General features: G+C 49.2%; 1 protein-coding gene across 1 annotated transcript in view; it reads left to right on the top strand.

Moving 5' to 3' along the window:
- LOC119167688 (nuclear exosome regulator NRDE2) overlaps nt 1-22,635 on the top strand; it is a 370,836-nt gene that overhangs the window by 96,119 nt on the left and 252,082 nt on the right. Inside the window, exon 4 of the mRNA XM_037419210.2 lies at nt 16,022-16,177. Coding sequence (XP_037275107.2) covers nt 16,022-16,177 — 156 coding nt within the window. The remainder of the gene's footprint in view (nt 1-16,021; nt 16,178-22,635) is intronic.

Consider the following 22,635-nt stretch of genomic DNA (forward strand, 5'->3'; position numbering starts at 1 on the left):
ACCATGAATCCTCTGTAGATTTTGCCCACTCGATTTTATTACATCGCTCCCCCTAGCGTACGTCGCCGCACTAAATCGAACGATTGCCTTCAACCAATGACACGCGCCATATGTGACATCATTCCTATTTTATAAGATCTCGCGTCTTTCATCAACTACAAGTACCGCTTTCTAGTTTATAACATCTTGCATCTTTTCATCATCAGCTACAAGTACCACCATCTAGTAAACACTACAAGAACTAAACGAGAGGTGGCTACATACAGGAGACGGTACCGCCATCTAGTGAACACTGCAAGAACTAAACTAGAGGTGGCTACATACAGGGGACGGTACCGCCATCTAGTGAACACTGCAAGAACTAAACTAGAGGTGGCTACATACAGGCTACAGGGGACGCACAGCCCACGCCCTAAGGAGCTTCGCCCCTAAAAAGACGGAACGCTGCGATTCTGTATTGACTACAGGAAGCTTAATAGCGTCACAAAAAAAAGACGTCTACCCGCTTCCACGGGTCGACGACTCCCTCGACAGGTTACGACGCGCGAAGTATTTTTCGTCCATCGATTTAAAGAGTGGCTATTGACAAATTGAAGTGGATGAACGAGACCGAGAAAAAACCGCGTTTGTGACTCCAGATGGACTTTACGAATTCCGAGTTCTTTCCTTCGGCCTCTGTTCTGCACCAACCACTTTTCAGAGGATGATGGACACAGTTCACGCTGGCTTGAAGTGGCAAAGCTGCCTTGGCTACCTCGATGATGTGGTCATCTTTCCCGAGAGCTTCGAAGAACATCTGAAGCATCTGAGAAAGGTTCTGGAAGCCATTCGCACAGCTGAACTCACGCTGAAACCTCAAAAATGCCATTTCGGCTATGAAGAGCTGAAATTTCTGGGACATGTCATTAGTGCGGATGGAGTGCGACCTGATCCAGACAAAACTGCTGCTGTCGCCGCCTTCCCTGTTCCATCAGACAAAAGAGCAGTACGCTGTTTCCTCGGCTTGTGCGTGTATTATCGCCGATTTATCGCCAACTTCTGGAAGATAGCTGAACCTCTTACGCGACTCACCCGAGGTGACGTCCCCTTTACTTGGGACGCAGAACAAGATACAGCGTTCACAGAGTTACGACAGAGAATGCAAACAGCCCCTGTTCTTGCCCATTTTGATGAGGACGCTGCTATAGAAATTCATACAGATACCAGCAACGTCGGACTTGGCGCTGTCCTTGTACAACGATACGGCGGCGTTGAGCATGTGATAGCTTACACCAGTCGTACTTTGTCTCGAGCCGAGACTAACTATTCTACGTCAGAAAAAGAATGCCTCGCAGTCGTGTGGGCGACGACCAAATTTCGGCCTTACCTCTACGGTCATCCCTTCAAAGTGGTGACTGACCACCACTCGCTCTGCTGGCTGGCAAGTCTCAGAGATGCATCCGGCCGTCTCGCACGGTGGAGTTTGCGTTTGCAGGAGTTCGATATTACGATTGTGTACAAGTCAGGGCGCAAACACGAAGACGCCGACGCGCTTTCTCAAGCGCCTGTGGGGAACGCTGTCAGGGGCTCCGAATATGAAGATGCCTTTCTCGGAGCAGTTAGCGACTCCGAATATATGTCAAAGCAGCGGGCAGACGACGAATTACGCCCAGTCATTGATTCCCTGGAAGGCCGCAACTCTCAGGTCCCTCAACACATTGCTCGCGAACTGTCCTCTTTTTGTCTAAGAAGAGGCATTCTTTACAAGAAAAACGCCCGTGGTAGCGACAAAGCCTTCCTACTCGTTGTTCCTACCGACATGCGTGATGAGATTCTCCTTGCGTGCCATGACGAGCCCACGTCAGGACATTTGGGCTATTCGCGAACTCTCGCCAGGGTACGCCAACAGTATTACTGGCCGCGACTATCAACTAGTGTACATCGATATGTGAAAGGCTGCCGTGAGTGCCAGCGCCGCAAAACTCCATCTGTGAGACCCGCGGGCCTGCTCCAGCCGATCACACCACCACGGACACCGTTTGACCTCGTGGGAATGGACCTTCTCGGGCCCTTCCCTTTGTTGTCCTCTGGGAACAAATGGATTATAGTTGCACAGATTCTTACTCGTTATGCTGAAACAAAAGCGTTACCCCGGGGCACGGCATCTGAAGTCGCGCAGTTCTTCGTGCACCAAATCGTCCTACGGCATGGTGCCCCGTCATGCGTGATTACGGACAGAGGGACGTCGTTTACAGCTCGAATGATGGAGGACGTTTTTAAACTGAGCTGCACAAGTCATCGAAAAACAACGGCTTATCACCCGCAATCCAATGGACTGACAGAGAGGCTTAACAAGACCATAGCGGACATGCTGTCAATGTACGTGGACGTACAACACAAAACCTGGGACGAGAGTCTTCCATACATCACGTTTGCTTACAATACGGCAACGCAAGAAGCAACGCGGTTTCCGCCTTTCCGACTTGTTTACGGACGCAACGTGCGAACCATGCTCGATGCTTTGCTTCCGTGCGACCAAAGATATGAACTTGCTCAAGACGCTGAGCAATACACTCAATACGCCGAAGAAGCTCGTCAGCTAGCTCGCATAAACACCAGTCACCAACAAGATGCAGACAACGACGTTACAACCTCCGCCATCGAAATGTCACCTACCACCCTGCGGACCGAGTGTGGGTGTGGATCCCTGTCCGGCGACCAGGCTTATCCGAAAAACTCCTAAGCCGTTATTTTGGACCGTACAATGTTCTTAGACGAGTCACAGATGCCACCTACGAGGTATTTCCGGACAACGCAGCATCTTCTCGTCGACAGCTTCGACCCGAAACCGTGCATGTTGTTCGGCTGAAGCCCTACTTCACACAGTAGCCCTTGTGGTTTCACGTGGTACGATATGCCGTGACTTTGCGTTGCTGCTGCTGTTTGTGTTCTCCTGTGTTTTTATGCCTTTTCTTTTTGCTCTTGGCGCAAGCGTTGACGAAACTTCCTCATTTGCGCTGCGAGTACTGGCACTCTCCCTCTTTTGGTTCTCTATATCTGTGTGTGTATGCCTTCATTTTTCATTTTTTTTATTTACGAGCATCGTGTTGATGCTTTCAAATGGGGAAGGGGGGACTATTGCCACATCGTTTGCTTGAGTGAGATCGAAAAGTGAAAGAGGACAAAGACGATCTGAGCCGCTGCTTGGCTAGTCGACTCAATAAGCCCATTTTATCAAGTTTGTCGTGAGTAACGTGACAGTATTTTATGTTTTATGTTCTTTTTGCCAGCTATTGAGTGTCACTATTTCTCTGTTTTAACATTTTTCATGCTGTACTTTGTCTAACCGGCGAAGGAAGTTGTAAACATTGGTGCTTATGCGTGAGGAGAGGGACGAAGGACACTTAGCACCTTTGCTCGCACAGTCGTCGGCAGTGTGTGTGTGCCTGCTTATGTGTGTGTGTACGTGCGTGACGCTTCTCTGCGTGTTTGGAAAGAGTGCGCGTCGGGGTTGCGTCTCATCGACGTGGACTTTAAAGGTGCTCGGGGCCCTGACCTGCTGATGTCGCACATCCGACTGTGCCTTGCTCTCGGCTGTCGTTGAGAAGCCCTGCTTCCCCTCCACCATGGCTACATGCTGCCTGCCAACGCAAGGACGCCTGGCGGCCAATTTCAGTTCGGCCTCCTTGATCGTTGGAGAAGCCCAGTCGTCCCAGCGAGGTCCTCCGTCATACGGCGAGAAAATTCAGTACCTCTGAACCGCCACCGGAGGAGCATTCGTCGAACTCACAGTCCAATCGTCGGCGTGAGCTAGGAGCCATCAGAAGCCTCTTCTGTACCTCTTACCTAGCACAGGGGCATCGCACCCAGCGGACATTACAGTGCAGTCCACTTATAACGATATCGAGAAAACCTAAAAATATGATCGTTATAACCGGTGATTGTTATATCTGGACTGCCGCCAAAAAATCGTCGCCGGACGTACCTTTTGTAGCTCCAGGCTTCATTTCGCTATTTTCACCAATTAATAAATATTGTAGATAGTAGGATGTCGAAAACAAGACTTTATTTCTTACTCCGAAGAACGCATCACGGGTTCGCTGAGGAAGAGAGACTGACCGACGGCGGGGTGGGAGCAGTGGGAGGAAGAAAGCATAGCCAGAGGTACACAGCCGGAATGCCAACGAGGCCCCGCCCCGATGCCGCCGCGCCGCTTTGCTTTTCGCTTTTTTTATTTTCTCTCTCTTTCCCGCTTTTGTTCGGCAAGCTACTCGTAGCTTGCCGGCTTGCCGTTGTAAAAGGCGGGGAGCCGCGGAGCGCGGCGCTTTGCTTTTCGCATTTTTTTTAAAAATTCTCTCAGCCTCTTCGCGGTCGACGCGCGGCGAGGCGCAAAACGTGACACAGCTGGCGCCATCTGTGGCGCGTCGCACCAACTCGCGATGCTCTCCTCGGCTTTTTGAACGGCCGGGACGCGCTGCCGGCGCTGTGCTGCAGTGGCGGCAGATACGTACTCGCCTACGCTAACTTTTCGTCTTGTCTCGGCATAGTTCGTTTCAGAGGAACTTATCAATCTAAATGTTACGATTATTCTGAATGAAACATGCCGTCCACGGCAAACTTTTCATCGTTGTATCCGATATGCGGTGGATAACATATTGCCACGAGGAATTGCTAAGGCGCAGTACAACGCAGACGTTGTTAAAAGAGGAACGCTGACGGCATCGCTACGACTCATGAAGCCCGCCGGAAGGCACGAGCCGGCCCAGCCTGTGCACGAGCTGCTACCGAGCAGCGGCAAAGAAAAGAGGAGAAGAAGAGGACGACGAGCGTTCGCTGCTTTTCTCCCAGCTACTGTGTAGTTCTTTTGGCTTTGGGCACAAGTTCGCCCTTATTAAACCTTGTAAATAGGACGTCCCGGTTGTGAGGTTGTTATATCCGTTACATTTTCTGGTGGAGGAGCCTGGGTACATGATTCCGAGCCCCACGCAAGAGCGAAGTCCAAGCACTGACCAGCCGCAACCAGTGGAGCTTACACCGGTGCACCAACGAGTCAGCCGCCGTATCCGAGGAGAGTTGCCAGAATTTGGGCCACTCCCTTCTGTATCAAGGGCATCGGTGACGGAGACAAGCGCCGCCACCACCATGACGAGCCAAGTTACGCCGGCACAACTCATCGTAAGCCAACCGGTCATTCCAAAGGTGTTTCATGGTGACCCATACGAGGACGCCGAAGACTGGTTAGAGCATTTCGAGAGAGTGGGAAATCTAAATCAGTGGAACGAGGAAGGCAAGCTGCGTAACGTCTACATTGCGTTGGAAGACTCTGCACGAGTGTGGTACGAAAACCACGAGGCATCTCTGACGTCGTGGCAAGAGTTTCGGCGGCAGCTACTGAGTACGTTCGCCAACAGTGATCGCCGGGAAAGGGCGGAAGCAGCTCTCCGCACACGGATTCAACGAACGAACGAAACTGTCGCGATGTACATCGAAGACATGTCCCGCCTTTTCAAGCGAGCTGATCCTGGCATGACGGAAGACAAGAAGGTGCGCCACCTCATGCACGGGGTAAAGCAAGAATTGTTCGCGGGACTCATCCGCAATCCGCCCCGTACTGTTGCTGAGTTTCGGTCGGAAGCAACAACCATCGAAACGACGCTTCAGCAGAGAGCCCGACAGTACAACCGCGACGTAGCCGGTGCATCCGCAGGAGTCTACTCAGCAGGCGTCGTGGATAATCTTGACACATTGCGCGAGCTCGTCCGGTCTGTTGTCAGGGAAGAATTAAGGAAACTGCAGTCACCTGATGTCACCCCCGAGCTGTCTCTTGCTGAAGTTGTCCGAGATGAAATTCGACAGGCCATGCGGGAGCCGCGGAGTGATGTGCCAGCGACACGACGGGCGGTAACGTACTCCGAGGTGCTCAGGCGACCTACTCTGCACTGTTCGCCGATCGAGACACCAAGTACTTATGTGCAGACAATGCGCAGCCCGCCTGAAATCGTAGAGGCAACACGCACTCCACCTCGTGCGAGAGAGATGATGCCACGGAAGAGCGATGTGTGGCGAGATGCCACACGTAGGCCCTTGTGTTTCCACTGTGGAGAGGCTGGCCACCTGTACCGATTCTGCCGATATCGTCAAGCTGGTCTTAGGGGATTCGCCATCAATGCACCGTGTCCGCGAAACGGCGAAAGACCTTCCGAGATTGAAGAATACCTATGCTCACGTCGGGAATTTGACCCGCCTCGTCGTCATCAACCACGCTCACCATCCCCTATGCGCTACCGCTCGTCTAGCCCACGTCCCTTCCCAAGCACGTCTAGGCAGCGTTCGCCTAGCCCAAATCCGGGAAACTGAAGAGGGCGACCTGTGGAGGCGAGGCCGCTGGCGACTTGGGATATGAAGATCCTCCACTGCGGTACGAGCCTGATAACGACGACTGTTTCCAGGTAAAGGAGTGCAGTACAGAGAAAATTACTTCAGACTTGCCGTTGGTGATTGACGGACTAGAGCTCAATGCTTTGATCGATACTGGTGCGGATTATTCTGTGATAAGTTACGAATTAGCGAAGCGACTCAAGAAAGTTCTGACCGAATGGGGTGGACCTCAAGTACGTACTGCAGGTGGTCACCTCATAACCCCTTCCGGCCGATGTACCGCAAGGGTCATGATACGGGGCTTCACTTACGTCGGTGACTTTGTCGTCCTACCTGTGTGCTCGAGGGAAGTGATACTGGGAATGGATTTCCTACAAGCTAATGGTGCGATTATCAATTTACAGAGGTCGAGCGTGTCCTTTTCGACGGAGCAAGCTTTAAAGGTAGCACGATCAGATGAACGATGTACCACTCCACTGCGCGTCGTCGACGATGATGTGACTGTACCGCCACGGAGCAGTATAATGGTTCTCGTGCATAATGATGCATTCAGCGACTACGAGGGTGTGGCGGAGAGCAACGTGGATGTTTTCTTGAAAAGAGGCGTTTGTGTGGCACGAGGGATTATCCAGCTGCGAAACGGGTGCACAGACATCCTCTTGACGAATTTCGGTAACGAATTCCAGCACATCGCAAAAGGGACGGCAATAGCGTTTCTTCATGAGTTCTGTGAAGTGACAGAAATATGCAGTCTTGAAACGACGTCACCGAATGTGAAACTTCCATCTGATGCCTGCGACACAATATACGTAAATCCTAATCTTTCAGAGATTCAACGTCAACAGCTATACGACCTCGTGCGGGAATTTGGCAGCTGTTTCTCCAACAGTTCAAAGGTACGGCGCACGAGCATTACAAAACACAGGATCATAACGGACGAGACAACCAGGCCGGTATGCCGGCACCCGTATCGTGTTTCCCCTAAGGAAAGGGAAGTCATCAAGAAGCAGGTACGAGAAATGCTTGAAGATGATGTTATCCAGCCTTCTAACAGCCCGTGGTCATCTCCCGTGGTGCTTGTCAAGAAGAAGGATAACACGCTACGGTTTTGTGTCGACTACAGGAAACTGAATGCTGTGACTAAACGGGATGTATATCCCCTTCCACGCATCGACGACACGTTAGATCGACTTCGGTGTGCCAAGTTCTTCTCATCACTAGATCTGAAAAGTGGATACTGGCAAATCGAGGTTGATGAACGTGATCGCGAAAAGACTGCTTTTGTTACCCCGGACGGACTTTACGAATTTAAGGCTCTCCCGTTTGGTCTCTGTTGTGCGCCGGCAACGTTCCAACGCATGATGGACACTGTGCTTTCCGGATTGAAGTGGCAGTGTTGCCTAGTGTACCTAGACGACGTGGTCATCTTCGCGGCTACATTTGAGGAGCACATCAAGCGCCTTCGGTCAGTGTTAGAGGCAATCCGTTCGGCAGATTTGACAATCAAGCCAGAGAAGTGCCGATTAGGTTTCGAAGAGCTTCGTTTTCTTGGGCATGTCGTCAGCGCCCAAGGTGTTCGCCCTGATCCTGATAAGACGACCGCCGTCGCAAGGTTTCCGGTGCCAACAGACAAAAAGTCAGTACGGAGATTTCTAGGTCTATGTGCGTACTATAGACGATTTGTCAGAAATTTTTCAAAGATCGCAGAACCCTTAACGAGACTTACGAAAGAAGATGTGCCTTTCCAGTGGCAAAACGAGCAACAAAGCGCCTTCAACGAATTGAGAAAGAGGTTAGAAAACCCCCCGATTCTTTCTCACTTTGATGAGACAGCCGACACGGAAATACACACAGATGCCAGTAACATCGGCCTTGGATGCGTTCTAATACAGTGGCAGAAAGGTGAAGAAAAAGTGATAGCTTATGCCAGTCGGACTCTAACAAAAGCAGAGACAAACTATTCGGCCACGGAAAAAGAATGCCTTGCCGTCATCTGGGCCATCAGTAAATTTCGGCCGTACCTATATGGTAGACCATTCAAGGCAGTCAGCGATCACCATGCGCTTTGCTGGCTGGCGAACATAAAGGAACCATCCGGACGACTAGCAAGGTGGAGCCTCAGACTGCAAGAATACGATATAACCGTGGTATACCGATCTGGCAAAAAACATACCGATGCCGACTGTTTGTCACGGGCTCCTACAGACACACCACCATCAGAAGAAGACGACTTTCCGTTCGTAGGAATTGTCGAGACCACTCAAATAGCCGAACTCCAACGTACAGACAAAGAATTACTCCCGCTTATCGAACACCTGCAAGGAATTGACGTACAAGTACCCCGTATATTTTCTCGAAGCCTCGCATCGTTCTGCCTCCGAGGAAACGTTCTCTACAAGAGAAACTTCAAGCCCAACCGCGAAAAGTTCCTGCTTGTCGTTCCAGCAACTATGCGACAAGAAATACTTCGAGCGTGTCACGATGAGCCCACATCTGGACATTTGGGTGTGACGCGAACGCTTGCAAGGATCAGTCTCCATTATTATTGGCCCAAGCTACTAGCTTCAGTGCAACACTACGTCAAAACATGCCGCGAGTGCCAAAGACGAAAAACACCAAGTTCTAAACCAGCGGGCCTTCTACAACCTATAGATCCACCGAAAGCGCCTTTCCGCCAAGTTGGAATGGACCTCCTTGGACCCTTCCCGACATCTTTACTCGGCAAGAAATGGATCGTTGTGGCCACTGATTATTTAACTAGATACGCCGAAACAGACTCTTTGGAACGAGGAACGGCAGTAGAAGTGGCCCAATTCTTCGTACACAAAATAGTCCTGCGACATGGCGCTCCAACGGTTGTAATCACCGATCGCGGAACGGCTTTCACGGCGCAACTTTTGAAGTGCCTGCTCAACATGACTCACACTGTTCATAGGAAAACCACTGCATATCATCCTCAATGCAATGGCCTGACCGAACGCCTTAACAGAACTCTAGCGGACATGATATCCATGTATGTGGATGTCGAGCACAAAAAGTGGGACGAAATTTTACCATACGTCACTTTCGCCTACAATACGGCTGTGCAAGAGACCACCAAAATCACCCCATTTGAACTAGTTTACGGTCGTGCTGTTACCACAACACTGGATGCTATGTTACCAATAGACCAAGATGACTACCCCCCCGATCTTGACGACTTTCTACAAAGAGCGGAAGAAGCCCGCCAGTTAGCAAGATACCGAATACGCCACCAACACCGCATCGATGCCGACCGCTACAACCGAGGAAGACTTGACACGCGATATGACGTTGGCGACAAAGTGTGGATATGGACTCCAGTACGACGACGAGGCCTCTCCGAAAAACTCATTTCCCGGTATTTTGGCCCCTACGAGATCGTACAGCGACACAATGACCTCGTCTACGAAGTCAAGCCTGCAGGCCACCTGCATTCGAGGCGACGCAATCCCACGGAGCGTGTACACATTGTACGGATGAAACCGTACTACGACCGATTCCAAACCTAGCCACCCCAATCCCTTGACGTACTGCAACCTCATTTTTACAAACTTGTACACACAAAAAAAAAAAAAAAAAAAAAAAAAAAAGTACTGAACAGCCTCATCGCAAGCATCGGGGCGATGCCGCTTGAGAGGGGGGATAATGCCACGAGGAATTGCTAAGGCGCAGTACAACGCAGACGTTGTTAAAAGAGGAACGCTGACGGCATCGCTACGACTCATGAAGCCCGCCGGAAGGCACGAGCCGGCCCAGCCTGTGCACGAGCTGCTACCGAGCAGCGGCAAAGAAAAGAGGAGAAGAAGAGGACGACGAGCGTTCGCTGCTTTTCTCCCAGCTACTGTGTAGTTCTTTTGGCTTTGGGCACAAGTTCGCCCTTATTAAACCTTGTAAATAGGACGTCCCGGTTGTGAGGTTGTTATATCCGTTACAATATCGTTATATATGGTTTTTTTCCCCATAGCCCCAATGCATAAAATGAGACTGTTAAGTCGACCCATCGTTATAACCGATATATCGTTATATGTGGTATCGTTATAAGTGGACTGCACTGTATCACGCTCTTCCGCCCCTTCATGCAATGGACGCTATCCCTTCTCAGATTCACAAACATAACTTTCCTTTGCTCCCTTTTGCATGCATTTCATAGTGTCATGTGTTTCTTTTGTTTATTATGTTTCCCCTTTGTCATCACTTTTCACAGCAGTTTATAGGGCTTGACTAAGGTTAGATGTTGCTCATAGCAGTGCCATTTTAACTGCATGGTTGACGTCCAGCTGCCTTTGCAGACCGGTAAAGGACAAATTTAGGAGAGGGGGATGTGGGAATGGAGGCTAGCCCACCGCCAATGCATGGGCTTTGCCGCTTATTTTTGTCGTCCTCATGTCCTGACATGACTTTCCCCTCCTCCATGGTCTGTCGCATTGGGGGAGCGAAAGTGACCTTGACACCTTTCACCCGGTAGCTGATGTCCACTGTGTCGCCGTGTGCAAAGTCTTTCAGGATGTTTCGCGTGCGCGCGCGCTTCGGGAGTGAGTGAGAACCTCTCTAGGACGACGTAGGGTGAGCACGCATTTCTTTTCTTGTGTCGGCTCCTTTTGTTTGGGGCTCGCTCAGACTTTGTCAGCGGTGCCTTGCCCCAGCAGTGAAAGCTCACCTTTTGTTGCCCCTTTCGAACGCTAGGCCAAAAAGCGGTGTGGTGTCCTAGCACGTGGTCGTACTATGCCGACCCGTACCTCTCAAGGCCAATGCGAGCGAATTTCGCCCTCGCTCGAGCGACCCGGTCCTGTTGCCCCGATCTCACCATGAATCACTTTCGACCACGGAGAGGTGCTCGCGGTACCCTGTGTGGTACTTCTTGCCCGTAGCACGGATAAGCCAATTTGCTTTTCCGCTGCCCTTTTTGCAACAGGCTCTGTACTGCCTCTTGGTGTTGCCGCAGGCAGAATTATGAATCATCTCCCCGAAGGGAACCCTGATTGGATGCGAAGCAGCAGCGGTGCACACGGCGTTTACTCGGTGGAAACAGGCGTAAGTGCAGGTGCTAAACTCGGTGTAGCATTTACTAGAGTAAACATTTGTTTGAAACGCAGACAAGGGAGGAGGGACACGTTAAAGACGCACTTGGCTTTCTCGGCTCGTGCCTTGTCAGTGTTACCCGTGCGCCATCTCTACTCTTGAACGCGATCGGCGCCTTTGACTGGCACCTCGTTGGTGTTGTTGGTCCTCCACTGCCAACGCTTGTGTTTGGCTTCCCTGCTCGCGTGTCGTTAGTGTTCCAGGCGCGTCCTCGCCGTTCGCGAACGCAATCGGTTTCTCTAACCCGCATCGCCGGCGACGCACACACTAGCGGTTCGCCTGTGGCGGCGGGCGGAGTCCCACCCGTCGGCGTGATTGTGCGGCAAGCAGTGGCGCGCTGTCCACATTTTCACCGCCGCGACGCCACAACTGGGCTAGACATTGGTGCGCGAGCACATGCAGCGCGCCTACCTGCAGCTTCTTCTCGCCAACAGAAGGAGAGAGGTGGTGCAGGTAGAGAGATGATGCCGACGGGAGAAGTGGGCTCGAGCTTTGCAAGCGGTGGAGAAGGTGAAGCGAGAGAGATGACACGCGGCGAGTGGCGACAGGCTAGGGAGAGAGTGACGTCACGCATGCGCCCAGTGAGGTGAAGTCGTTGCCTACTTGGCGATGCCCCAGTGCGCAGGGACAGGTTTGTACAGGTTAGTCAAAAAGCTGCTTCGCATCTAATAAAGTGTTCAACCTGTTGAGCACCTTGTTCTTGCCACGCTACGCTCAGCGGCATGGCTGTCCATGCGTGTGTGCAAAGGCGACAGTTAACGCGGCCCTGCGGCTCGCAAAGACCGGACCCACGCTAGTGGCCATACTCCTTCGGGATATGTGTACACTACACAGTCCGACATGGTGAAAGGGGAGAGAAGAGTGTTGTTGACTTCCTAAGGTGGAGGTGCCCATCTGGAACGACTTCCCAATGGCTTTGCACACGTATTGCTTGTAACACTCCCTGAACCTTTGTTTAAGGGACGCAACTGTCCAAGGCATCTGACGGGTCCTTGGCCCAATTATTTTAGTCTGTACTTCCTTTCGGCTGTCACCCAAAGGGACAGTAGTCCTGAAATACATCTAGAAGTGTCTGCAGTGTTGTTTGACTGGCTGCATGAATATTGTGGAAAAAGGTGGGTGGAACGTCATGATTTTGTTGCATTGTTTGTAGAAGCACTTTTCAAGGTAGTTCGCTCACTTGAAGAGTTTATGGACACTTTCTATGTCAAAGCAACACCGTCCACTGCTCATTACCTTCATCAGCGAATCTGTTTGTACAAGTTTCTTATATGCCTACCTGAAAGCAGACTTGGTGCCTTTAGGTAGTATATGAGAAATTATTGGTCAGCTACCGGCTCATAATAAAATCATGTGCTACGTGACGCCAAACCAGACAAAAATAGAGTGTTCCTTACTCAGCATTATGGCTACAGGTGACGCTCACTGACACTCCCATGTTTAATTCACATGTATACCCAATAAAGTGAATGGGGGGATAGGTGCCATGGTTGCTCAATTGGTAGAGCATCGGACGCGTTATTTGAAGGTCGCAGCTTCAGGTTCCTGCCCACGGCAAGTTTTTTCATCCACTTTTCTTTCTTCACACTTACATTGCAATTACTTCTAATAATATCCCCTATACTTTCCTTGGCATAGTTGTCTGTCAGTTCTTATTAATATTGTTGCTAACAACGTAAATGAGCCTTTAACTTTACCTTTTTTTCGCTGTTAGTGAGACATTCGTAGGCCTCGCATCCCACAGGCTTGGGGTATCTGCAGAGCCCGTATATTGACATGAGCGTGACCTTGGAGCAGGTTGACTTGGTCACAGCCGCTGACTTGGTGCTGACTAAGCTGGAAGAGATGGGAACTATGGCAGAGGCAGAATTACTCAAAATATTTTCTCTATGTCAACACAGAGCAGCAAAGTTCGGTGTGCGAGATTCCACGGGTGGTAGTAACACAGAAATACCAGGAAAACTATGGTTGTAGTCCTGCGGAAGAGTACTATTGGCGAGCCTTGTTCCTTCCATACATAGATTACGCAAAAGCTTCCCTCAAACGGTGCTTTGAAAGCCATTGCAAAACACTGCAAAGGTTGCAGTTTGTGTTGTCAAAGCATGCCTCCAAAGGCAATTTCGAACCTGTGCAGCTGGCCTTCGATTTTTACCTCTGAGATATGACAACAGCTCATATCCCTACACTAAAGGATGAGTGCGAAATCTGGAGAACTAAATGGCAAGCCATGCAAGAGGGCGAATTTCCCCGCTTTGCGACAGAGGCTTTAGCTTGTAGTGACATGACGGTGTCAGATGTAGACAGGCCGTCGTTGCTGGTTTGATGAAAGGACGAGACATATAGGAAGTGAGCTGCTGAAGAAGAGCAGCGGCCATGACGTCCAGCTCGCCAGAAGCAAACGAACATTCTAGCTGCCTAGCGCCACAAGCCACCGGCGCTTGTCATCCTTTTCTCTTGCCGGCTGGCCGCCACTAGAGCTACGCTGCAAGCTGAATGCGGCAAAGGCTTCTTCCCGAACATTCACACACTCCTCAAGATATTGGCAACTCTCTCACTGAGTACAGCTGCTGCAGAATGCAGCTTCTCAACACTGAAAAGAGTGAAAATGTATTTGAGGAACTGGGCGGCGGAGGATCGACTTGATGGTCTGTCCCTAATGTCCATTCACCGGTACAAGCCAGTGTCGACAAAGTTTTGCTGTGTTTATGGTGAAATCACAACACATGAAAATCATAGCATGAACCGCTTTCTTCGGCCAGGCTACATGTTAGATTTTTTTTTCATTTGCATTCACCTTTACTATATGGTACAATCACTGGCAATGTCATTGTTTAAAATTGTTTGCTAAAATAAATAATGTTAAAGTTTTTCCTTTTTTGCGTAAGGGAAGCATCCATGTTTTAGTCCTTTGTTGTCCAATAAAATTGTTTTCCCAAATGTGTGTGTCCTTTGTTTTGAAATTCCTGATATAAAATGGTTCTCGTTCTTTTCGCAGACCTGTTATTAAGACAGAGTGCAGAAAATTTGGCAGAGAAAGCGTTTTTTTTTTTGCTGCACATGCATAAGTTGACAACCAGTTCCCTTGCATTCTTCTGCCCCCCCCTTTTCCTTTTTTTACCCGTTTTCCTATTACTGACTGTGTGTAGGGTGCTTCTTGGTCTCGATTATTTGGTTGGAGGGTATTCTTGCTCGTGCGCACACGCACTAACTTTACTGCAGCGTATAAATTTGCTTTTCATGCTGATTAACTGGCCTCTTCTATTGCATTTCACTTTCTTCTCATTTTCTTCTAATAATTAAGCATCTTCTATAATTCCGAGCAAATTTCTTTCTATTTGCCATGAAAAGACTTTCTTATGAGCAATTAGGCCTTGAGCCCCCCCCTCGAAAAAAGAATCCTCGCTACGTGCCTGGGGCACTTGGTAGTCTTACTACTTTGCTTTTTCCATCTTTGAAGCTGATCTAATTGCGTTAGACAGACAACTAAGTTGCACGGTTAGGTGTTTGCATGTATTTGTAAGCTGTAGGGCTTGAAATATAGTTGAGTTGTAGTTTACCTTCAGAAGCTTTGTGATATGAGCCACTTTTCATTCTAACTGCAGTTTTATTGTGCACCAGGAGCGCTTTGTAATATCACAGTGAGCAACCATTTTCTCCCCTGCAAATTTGCTGTGTGGCAGCTCGAAAAGTCTTTTCAGATAGTTTGCAATTTTTGCAGCATGTGACAGATAAGCTACTTCACACTTATAATGCTCTTGGAACATAAAAAGGGCCACCTAGGAAGTGTTCTTCTGAAAATTGTTTTCATATTGGCATAATATTGGTGAAATTGAAACAACGTTCTAGTCACTATGCAGCCTCACTACCTATGAAGCACCCTACTGTTGCCATAGCTATAGCAACCGCAAGTGGTGTTCCTTCGCCATTGATGCCTATGTACTGAATGAAGATAAGGTACTAGATCACATTCATGTGGAGAGAACCGCCGTTTTGTCCTGCGTGGCAGATGTCCAGTGAAGGCATTTGATGCTTTATGATCAACTACATCGTTTCTGCTACATGGTAGTTCATGGTTTCTGTCCTCGTCTATTTGTGTGCTTAAAATTAATTGGTCATTATCTATGATGTTGCAGGCAGTGCTTTTAAAGAAGCATTGCATGTTGCCGCAACTATCTGGCGGCAGCTTGGGTTTGCTTTGAAGGGAAGGAAAAGTGGAAGCATTGCAATAGCTTTTGGTTTCTGCACAGTTTATATACTTTATTTGTTTATTTGTTAGATGATTCTGCATAAAAGCATTATAAACGGTGGAGGAGGAGGGGGTTTATAAATTGAACATAGGTCAAACATTTCTGAGATCAAATGTAAGACACAGTGTTACGTATATACAAAGTGAACCAGGCTACGTAAGCTAGGAAACAAAATATTATTGCTTTGATACTTTTCAGACTGGGTCATCATCTGTGTAATACATTTGTCTGTTTGTACTACTCTAGTCTGCTAAGAGTATGTGTTATAATTTCTCGTAAGTTGCACTCTATAGCAGGTCCACGTGACTGTGGTGCAGGCGCTTCCGGTTTCTGTTGGGTGTTGCTGGAGAAGAGCGCTTCTGTGTGGACCCCAAGCCCAATCGCAGCCTTCTAGCCTTTGGCTGCCTGCCTTTCAACGAGCTGGCGGTGTTTCCTAGTGGCTGGCGATGTGATACTATACCGTTGGAGGCCTGGTAAGCTTCCTTGAATTTTCTCATGCCATCTGTGGTGGCCTCCCATTCAAGGTCAGGCTCACTTGTTGGTGACTGGGTGCTGCAGTGGCAGCCGGTGTACGAGAGGGTGTGTTGGTATAGACCCATTATAAAGCAAATTGAATTAACGCAACAGAGTGGAGGTCAAAATAAGGCATTGAGTGGACTTCCAACAAAGAACATTTATTCATCATGAAAGTTGATTACCAAATAAACAAAAGCAGATATCAACTACAGTTGGGCACAGCTTGAGATAGCATATCGTCCTCATAGTTGGATGACCATGCATTCTGCACAAACAAGCACGCACCCTAGAGTGACATTATTAGCCGGACAACTGGCTATACTACCATCTGGCTTGTGATTGGGACTTTTTCTTCAGTTGTGGAGGCAATCGGCAGTCATGATTTAGTCAATTAATAGGTAGGCCCTCTTTATGTCATATTAAACTGTGGACATTATTGTGTGTCGCCATCTGGATGCCTACATTGCTACGCATGTATCAAGAAAACAAGCTCCTTTTCTGATACCACAACAAATGAAGAGCTAATCCATGCTTTTCCCGACTTGGAAATTTCTTAAGCCTCGATGATTTTTTTTTGTTTTTTTTTGTATATCCTCTGTTCCTGATGATGACTGTGCATTTATTAAGCAGTGGTGTACACTTGTAATTTTTGTTAAGTTTTGTCCTCCATATGCAAAAACAAAGGAAACTCGCAGGGTTCCGTATGTGTTTGCCTGAGATGACTGGCAAGCAAAAGCTATTTTCTTTTTCTCCTTGCTCGATGTCTTGTTCCTGCCCCCCTCAGAGTGTGATAACTGGGTAGTCCAGGGCCATGCTGGTCGCCGGTCCGAATCACACAGACGTACGTAGGCGGCTTCCACACTGACTGACTTGTCAAGTGCACCTTATTTATTCCATTGCAACATCGATGCCCCCGGAGCTATAACGATAAACTAATCTTGTCACATCCCTCCCCCTTTATCAATGGATGCAAACAATTGATTAAGGTGAGTAGTGTGATACTGGTCGTCGAATTCTCGTACTTCAACACAGAACAGGAGTACTGGGTGCTGTGACCGCAAGTTTCGTTTCCCTCGCCATGTCTTCCCTTGGATCTTGCCTAGACTCTGTGTCGGGAAGGCGATCCGGAGTTAGCTGCCTCTGACCCACGTCCTAGCCTGGAGCAAGAACTGTCGCCACGGGCCTGTCTGCCTTATGGTTGTCTGCACTCAGTTCCTTATGGAGCTGACGGATGTGATCCAGAGGTCGATTCAACCGCCGTTTGTCCTCTTGTAAAGCATCCGAAGACGAAGTCCATTGTTCAGTGACGACTGCAGGCAGCCACGCAGTACCTGGACGGAAGTTTTTTGCAAACACCTGGTCACGAGGATGACTCAAAACCCTTGGTCCTGTTCCTTGGTCGCATCTGATTTTCTGCTTAAGTTGCTTTTGTAGCACCGTAGTCCGGAGGTCTGGGTGTAGCAGGTCCAACGCAGTCCTCAGCTTCCGCCCCAACAATAGCTCCGACGGACAGCAACCCGTGACCTCGTGAGGCATGGACTTGTAAGTCAGGAGCATGCGGGCAATTTGAGTGCGAATATCTCCAGGGCCAGCCTTCCACAACTTGTTTTTGACAGTCTGCACTGCTCGCTCTGCAGCAACGTTTGACCCTGGATGATACGGCGGCACCAGCATTAGCCTCACCCCGTTTTTTTAGGAATGTGGAGTAGAGCTGACTGGTAAATGACGGCTCATTATCCGACATGACCGCATCTGGAAGGCTTTGGTTTACGAATATAATTCGCATGCAGGAAATAGTTGCTTCAGCCGAGGCTGTGGAAACCGGGAACACTTCGATCCATTTTATGAACGCATTGACTGCGATAAAAAATAGGTGTTCCTGTAGAGACCGGCATAGTCTATATGCAGCCGTGACCACGGTATCTCCGGGAATGGCCAGGGCATGACAGGCACTGGTCGTAACATTCTTTGATGCTCCTGGCAAATACGCACCTCCGAATGGTTATTGGTATATTGTTATCCAAGCTAGGCCACCACACTTGGGTACGCGCAACTGCTTTTATTTTGGACAGTCCTGGATGACTCTCATGCAGCATCTGGGTGTCTTCCCTTTGCAAGGATTTCGGAACAACGGCTCTGCTGCCCCACAGTAGAGAGTTCCCTTGCACACTCATCTCCTGAAAACGCGTCTCGTAGCAGCCTGACCACAACGCTGCTCTTACTTGCAACAGCACCGTATCTCTGGAGGTAGCTGCCGCAACAGCATTCGACGACAGCACCCCTGGGTATATTCGTTCTAGCATTAACACTTCGGCAGGGCAATCAACAACAAAATCGGCACTTGGTAGAGGTAGTCGGCTTAACCCATCGGCATGTGCAATTTGTGAACCCTGCCTGTACTTCAGGTCGTAACTGTACTCCGACAACAGCAAGGCCCACCTTAGCACTTTCGGAGAACAGGATTCGGTAACTGGTTTGTCTGCTGCGAGCAGGCCGAGCAGTGGTTTGTGATCTGTGATGGCCTCAAAATGCTGGCCCCTCAAGTACTGCCTGAACTTTGTAACGCCAAATACAAGGCTCAATGCCTCCTTATCTAACTGGCTGTAGTTTTTCTCTGCAGTTGCCAGGCTGCGGGAGGCTAAACCAATGGGGCACTTTTCTCCAGATGACTTTTGTTGTGCCAGTACTGCTCCAATACCGAAGGGAGATGCATCAGTGACAAGCACAGTTGGCTTTCCTGGGTCAAAGTGTGCCATTATAGCAGCAGAGGCCAATAGCTCCTTGCTTCTCTGGAATGCCTACTCTTCCTCAGTTTCCCAGTGCCATGGTGTTCCCGACGCCAACAAACTATTGAACGGCTGTAACACTGCTGAAAAGTTATGCAAGAATCACAGCATATCCACAGAGTGAGTGATGATGAGTGAGGCGAAGAGTCCGTCAGCCCGTCCGTGCTTTTGTTCGTCTGTCCGTTCGTGCGACCATTCTTGCGTCCATCCAAATGTTCGTCTGTCTGTACGTGCTTCCGTCCATGAGTCCGTTCATCTATCTGTCCGTACGTTAATGCGTCCATCCGTCCGTACATCCGTGTGTCTGTCTATTTGTTCGTCTGTCCGTGCATTCATCTGTGAACACTCCAAGTACCGCCATTTCGCATCTCGCATCCCCTGTGGCAGAAACCCGCTCTGCACATCCGCCCATCTGTCTGCTAGTCTGTCTGTCCGACCATGCGCCGTCTGTGCACCCATCTATGAATGCTCCAAGTACCATCTCCAAACTCCATCCCCTGTGGCACATACTTACTCTAGAGTGGGTATGTGCCACCAGTGGCTAGGTACGACAAGAACGGAGGAAGGACAGAGCTACACTCTAAGGAGCTTTGCCCCTAAAACTTTCTGTAAAAGTTGACCAACCTGAGGTAACTCTCAAGTTCTCTGACCGTTCGGGGTGTGGGGGCTTCTAGCACTGCTTCAGTCTTAGCCGGGTTTGGACGCAGCTCAGCCGCACTGATTATGTAGCCCAAGTACTGGACTTCTGGTTTCAAGAATTCGCATTTGAATAACTTCAGTCGCATTCCCGCGGTTTTCAGACAAACCAAGCCCAAATTTTTCCAGTGCTCTTTGTCACTGGTTCATGTGACCAAGATAACGTCAAAGTACAATACGACAGAGTTAAGGTCGTGCAAAAGATTTTCCATCTCTCACTGAAATATTGTAACAAATGTAGCAGCCTCACAACATGGATGTTCTATTTACACGGTTTATTAAGGGCAAACTTGTGCCCAAAGTGAACGACGCACAGAAATCAAGAAGATCTGAAGGTCGGTAGTCGTCGTGAGCCTCTGCCTCTAGCACCCTCGTTCTCTTCTTCTTCATGCGCGTTGGCTATTCGGTGGAGTACCGTGCGTATGCAGGGCTGGCTAGTGCATTGTGGCTGGCTTAGTCGCTCGTAGTCGTGCCTTTAGCGTTTCTTTGCGTTCCTGACGTCTGCATTGCGCGGAGCAATGGCAATTTCCTTTGGCATTATCCCCGCTCTCAAGAGGCATCGTCCCGATGCTTCCGATGATAATCTATGCAGCGTTTCTGTTCGGGAAGGTTTGAAAGAATGAAATGGTTGTACAGCAAGCGAGGGGGGTCTTCGTATCGGTCGTAGTACGGTTTTATGCGCACAATGTGTACACGCTCGGTGGGGTTGCGTCGTTTGGAATGCCCGTGTCCTGTAGGCTTGACTTTCTAAAAGAGGTCACTGAGTTGCTGTACTACCCCGTAAGGACCAAAATATCGACAAATGAGTTTTTCAGACAGGCCTCGTCGTCGTACTTGGGTCCATATCTACACTTTGTCGCCAACTTCATACCGTGTTTCACGTCTTCCTCGGTTGTAGCGGTCGGCATCGATTTGTTGTTGGTGACATATTCCGTACCTTACTAATTGGCGGGCCTCTTCCACTCTCTTTATATAGTCATCAAGATCAGAAGGGTAGTCATCTCGGTCTATAGGTCACATAGCGTCTAGTGTTGTAGTAACTACACGACCATAAACTAGTTGAAACGGGGTAATCTTGGTAGTCTCTTGTACGGCGGTGTTATAGGCGAAGGTGACGTATGGTAAAATTTTGTCCCACTTTTTGTCTTCGACATCCACATACATAGATATCATGTCAGCTAGAGTTCTGTTAAGGCGTTCAGTCAGGCCGTTGCTTTGAGGGTGATATGCGGTAGTTCTCTTGTGAACAGTGTGAGTCATGTTCAGCAGGCATTCCATGAGTTCTGCCGTAAAAGCCGGTCCGCGATCGGTGATTACAACAGTCGGAGCGCCATGCCGTAGCACTGTGCTCTGTACAACCTCAGCTGCCGTTCCTCGATCAAGGAGTCTGTTTCTGCGTATCTCGTTAAATAATCAGTCGCTACAACGATCCACTTCTTGCCGAGTAAAGATGTCGGGAGGTCCATTCCAACTTGTTGGAAAGGTGCTTTTGGCGGGTCTATCGGGTGCAGAAGGCCCGCTGGCTTAGCACGAGGCGTTTTCCGTCTTTGGCACTCGCGGCATGTTTTAACATAGGGCTGTACTGAAGACAATAGCTTGGGCCAATAATAATGCAGATTGATTCGTGCAAGCATTTGAGTGACACCCAAGTGTCCAGACGTAAGCTCATCGTGGCACGCTTGTAATATTTCTTACCACATAGTTGCAGGAACAACAAGCAGGAACTTTTCACGGTTGGACTTGATGTTTCTCTTGTAGAGGACATTTCTCCAGAGGCAGAACGATGCGAGGCTTCAAGAAAATATATGAGGTACTTGTACGTCAGCTCCTTCCAGGTGTTTGATGAGTGGAAGCAATTCTTCGTCCACGTGTTGAAATTCGGCTATCTGAGAAGTCTCGACAACACCTACGAATGGAAAGTCCTCTTCTTCTGATAGTGCTGTGTCTGCAGGAGCCCGTGACAAACAGTCGGCGTCGGTATGCTTTCTGCCAGATCGGTATACCACAGTTATATCAAATTCTTGCAGTCTGAGGCTCCACCTTCCTAGTCATCCGGATGGGTCCTTGAGGTTGGCGAGCCAGCAAAGGGCATGGGGATCGCTGACTGCCTTGAATGGTCTACCATACAAGTAAGGCCGAAACTTACTGATGGCCCAGACGACGGCAAGGCATTCTTTCTATGTGGCCGAATAATTGGTCTCCAGCTTTGTTAGAGTCCGGCTGGCATACGCTATCACCTTTTCTTTGCCATTCTGCCTCTGTATTAGGATGCATCCAAGGCCAATGTTACTGGCGTCTGTGTGTATTTCTGTGTCAGCTGTTCCATCGAAATGAGAAAGGATTGGGGGCTCTTGCAACCGTTTTCTTAATTTGTTGAAGGCGCTTTGTTGGTTGGTTTCCCACTCGAAAGGTACATCTTCTCTTGTAAGTTTCGTCAAGGTTTCTGCGATCTGCGAGAAATTTCTGACAAATCGTCTATAGTAAGCACACAGGCCTAGAATTCTCCGTACTGACTTTTTGTCTGCTGGCACCAGGAACCTTGCAACGGTGGCTGTCTTTTTTGGATCAGGGCGAACACCGTGGGCACTCACAACGTGCCCAAGGAATCGAAGCTCTTTGAAACCGAATTGGCGCATCTCTGGCTTGATGGTTAAATCTGCCGAACAGATTGCCTTTAACACTGTTTGCAGGCGCTTGATATGCTTCTCGAATGTAGTGGCGAAGATGACCACGTCGTCAAGGTACACTAAGCAACACTGTCACTTCAATCCGGAAAGTACAGTTTCTATCATGCGTTGGAACGTTGCTGGCGCACAGCAGGGACCAAAAGGGAGAGCCTTGAATTCATAAAGTCCATCGGGGGTAACAAAAGCAGTCTTCTCGCGATCACGTTCGTCAACTTCGATCTGCCAGTATCCACTTTTCAAATCTAG

This window comes from Rhipicephalus microplus, chromosome 6, assembly GCF_043290135.1.
Source record: "Rhipicephalus microplus isolate Deutch F79 chromosome 6, USDA_Rmic, whole genome shotgun sequence".
In the NCBI taxonomy this organism is placed as follows: domain Eukaryota; kingdom Metazoa; phylum Arthropoda; class Arachnida; order Ixodida; family Ixodidae; genus Rhipicephalus; species Rhipicephalus microplus.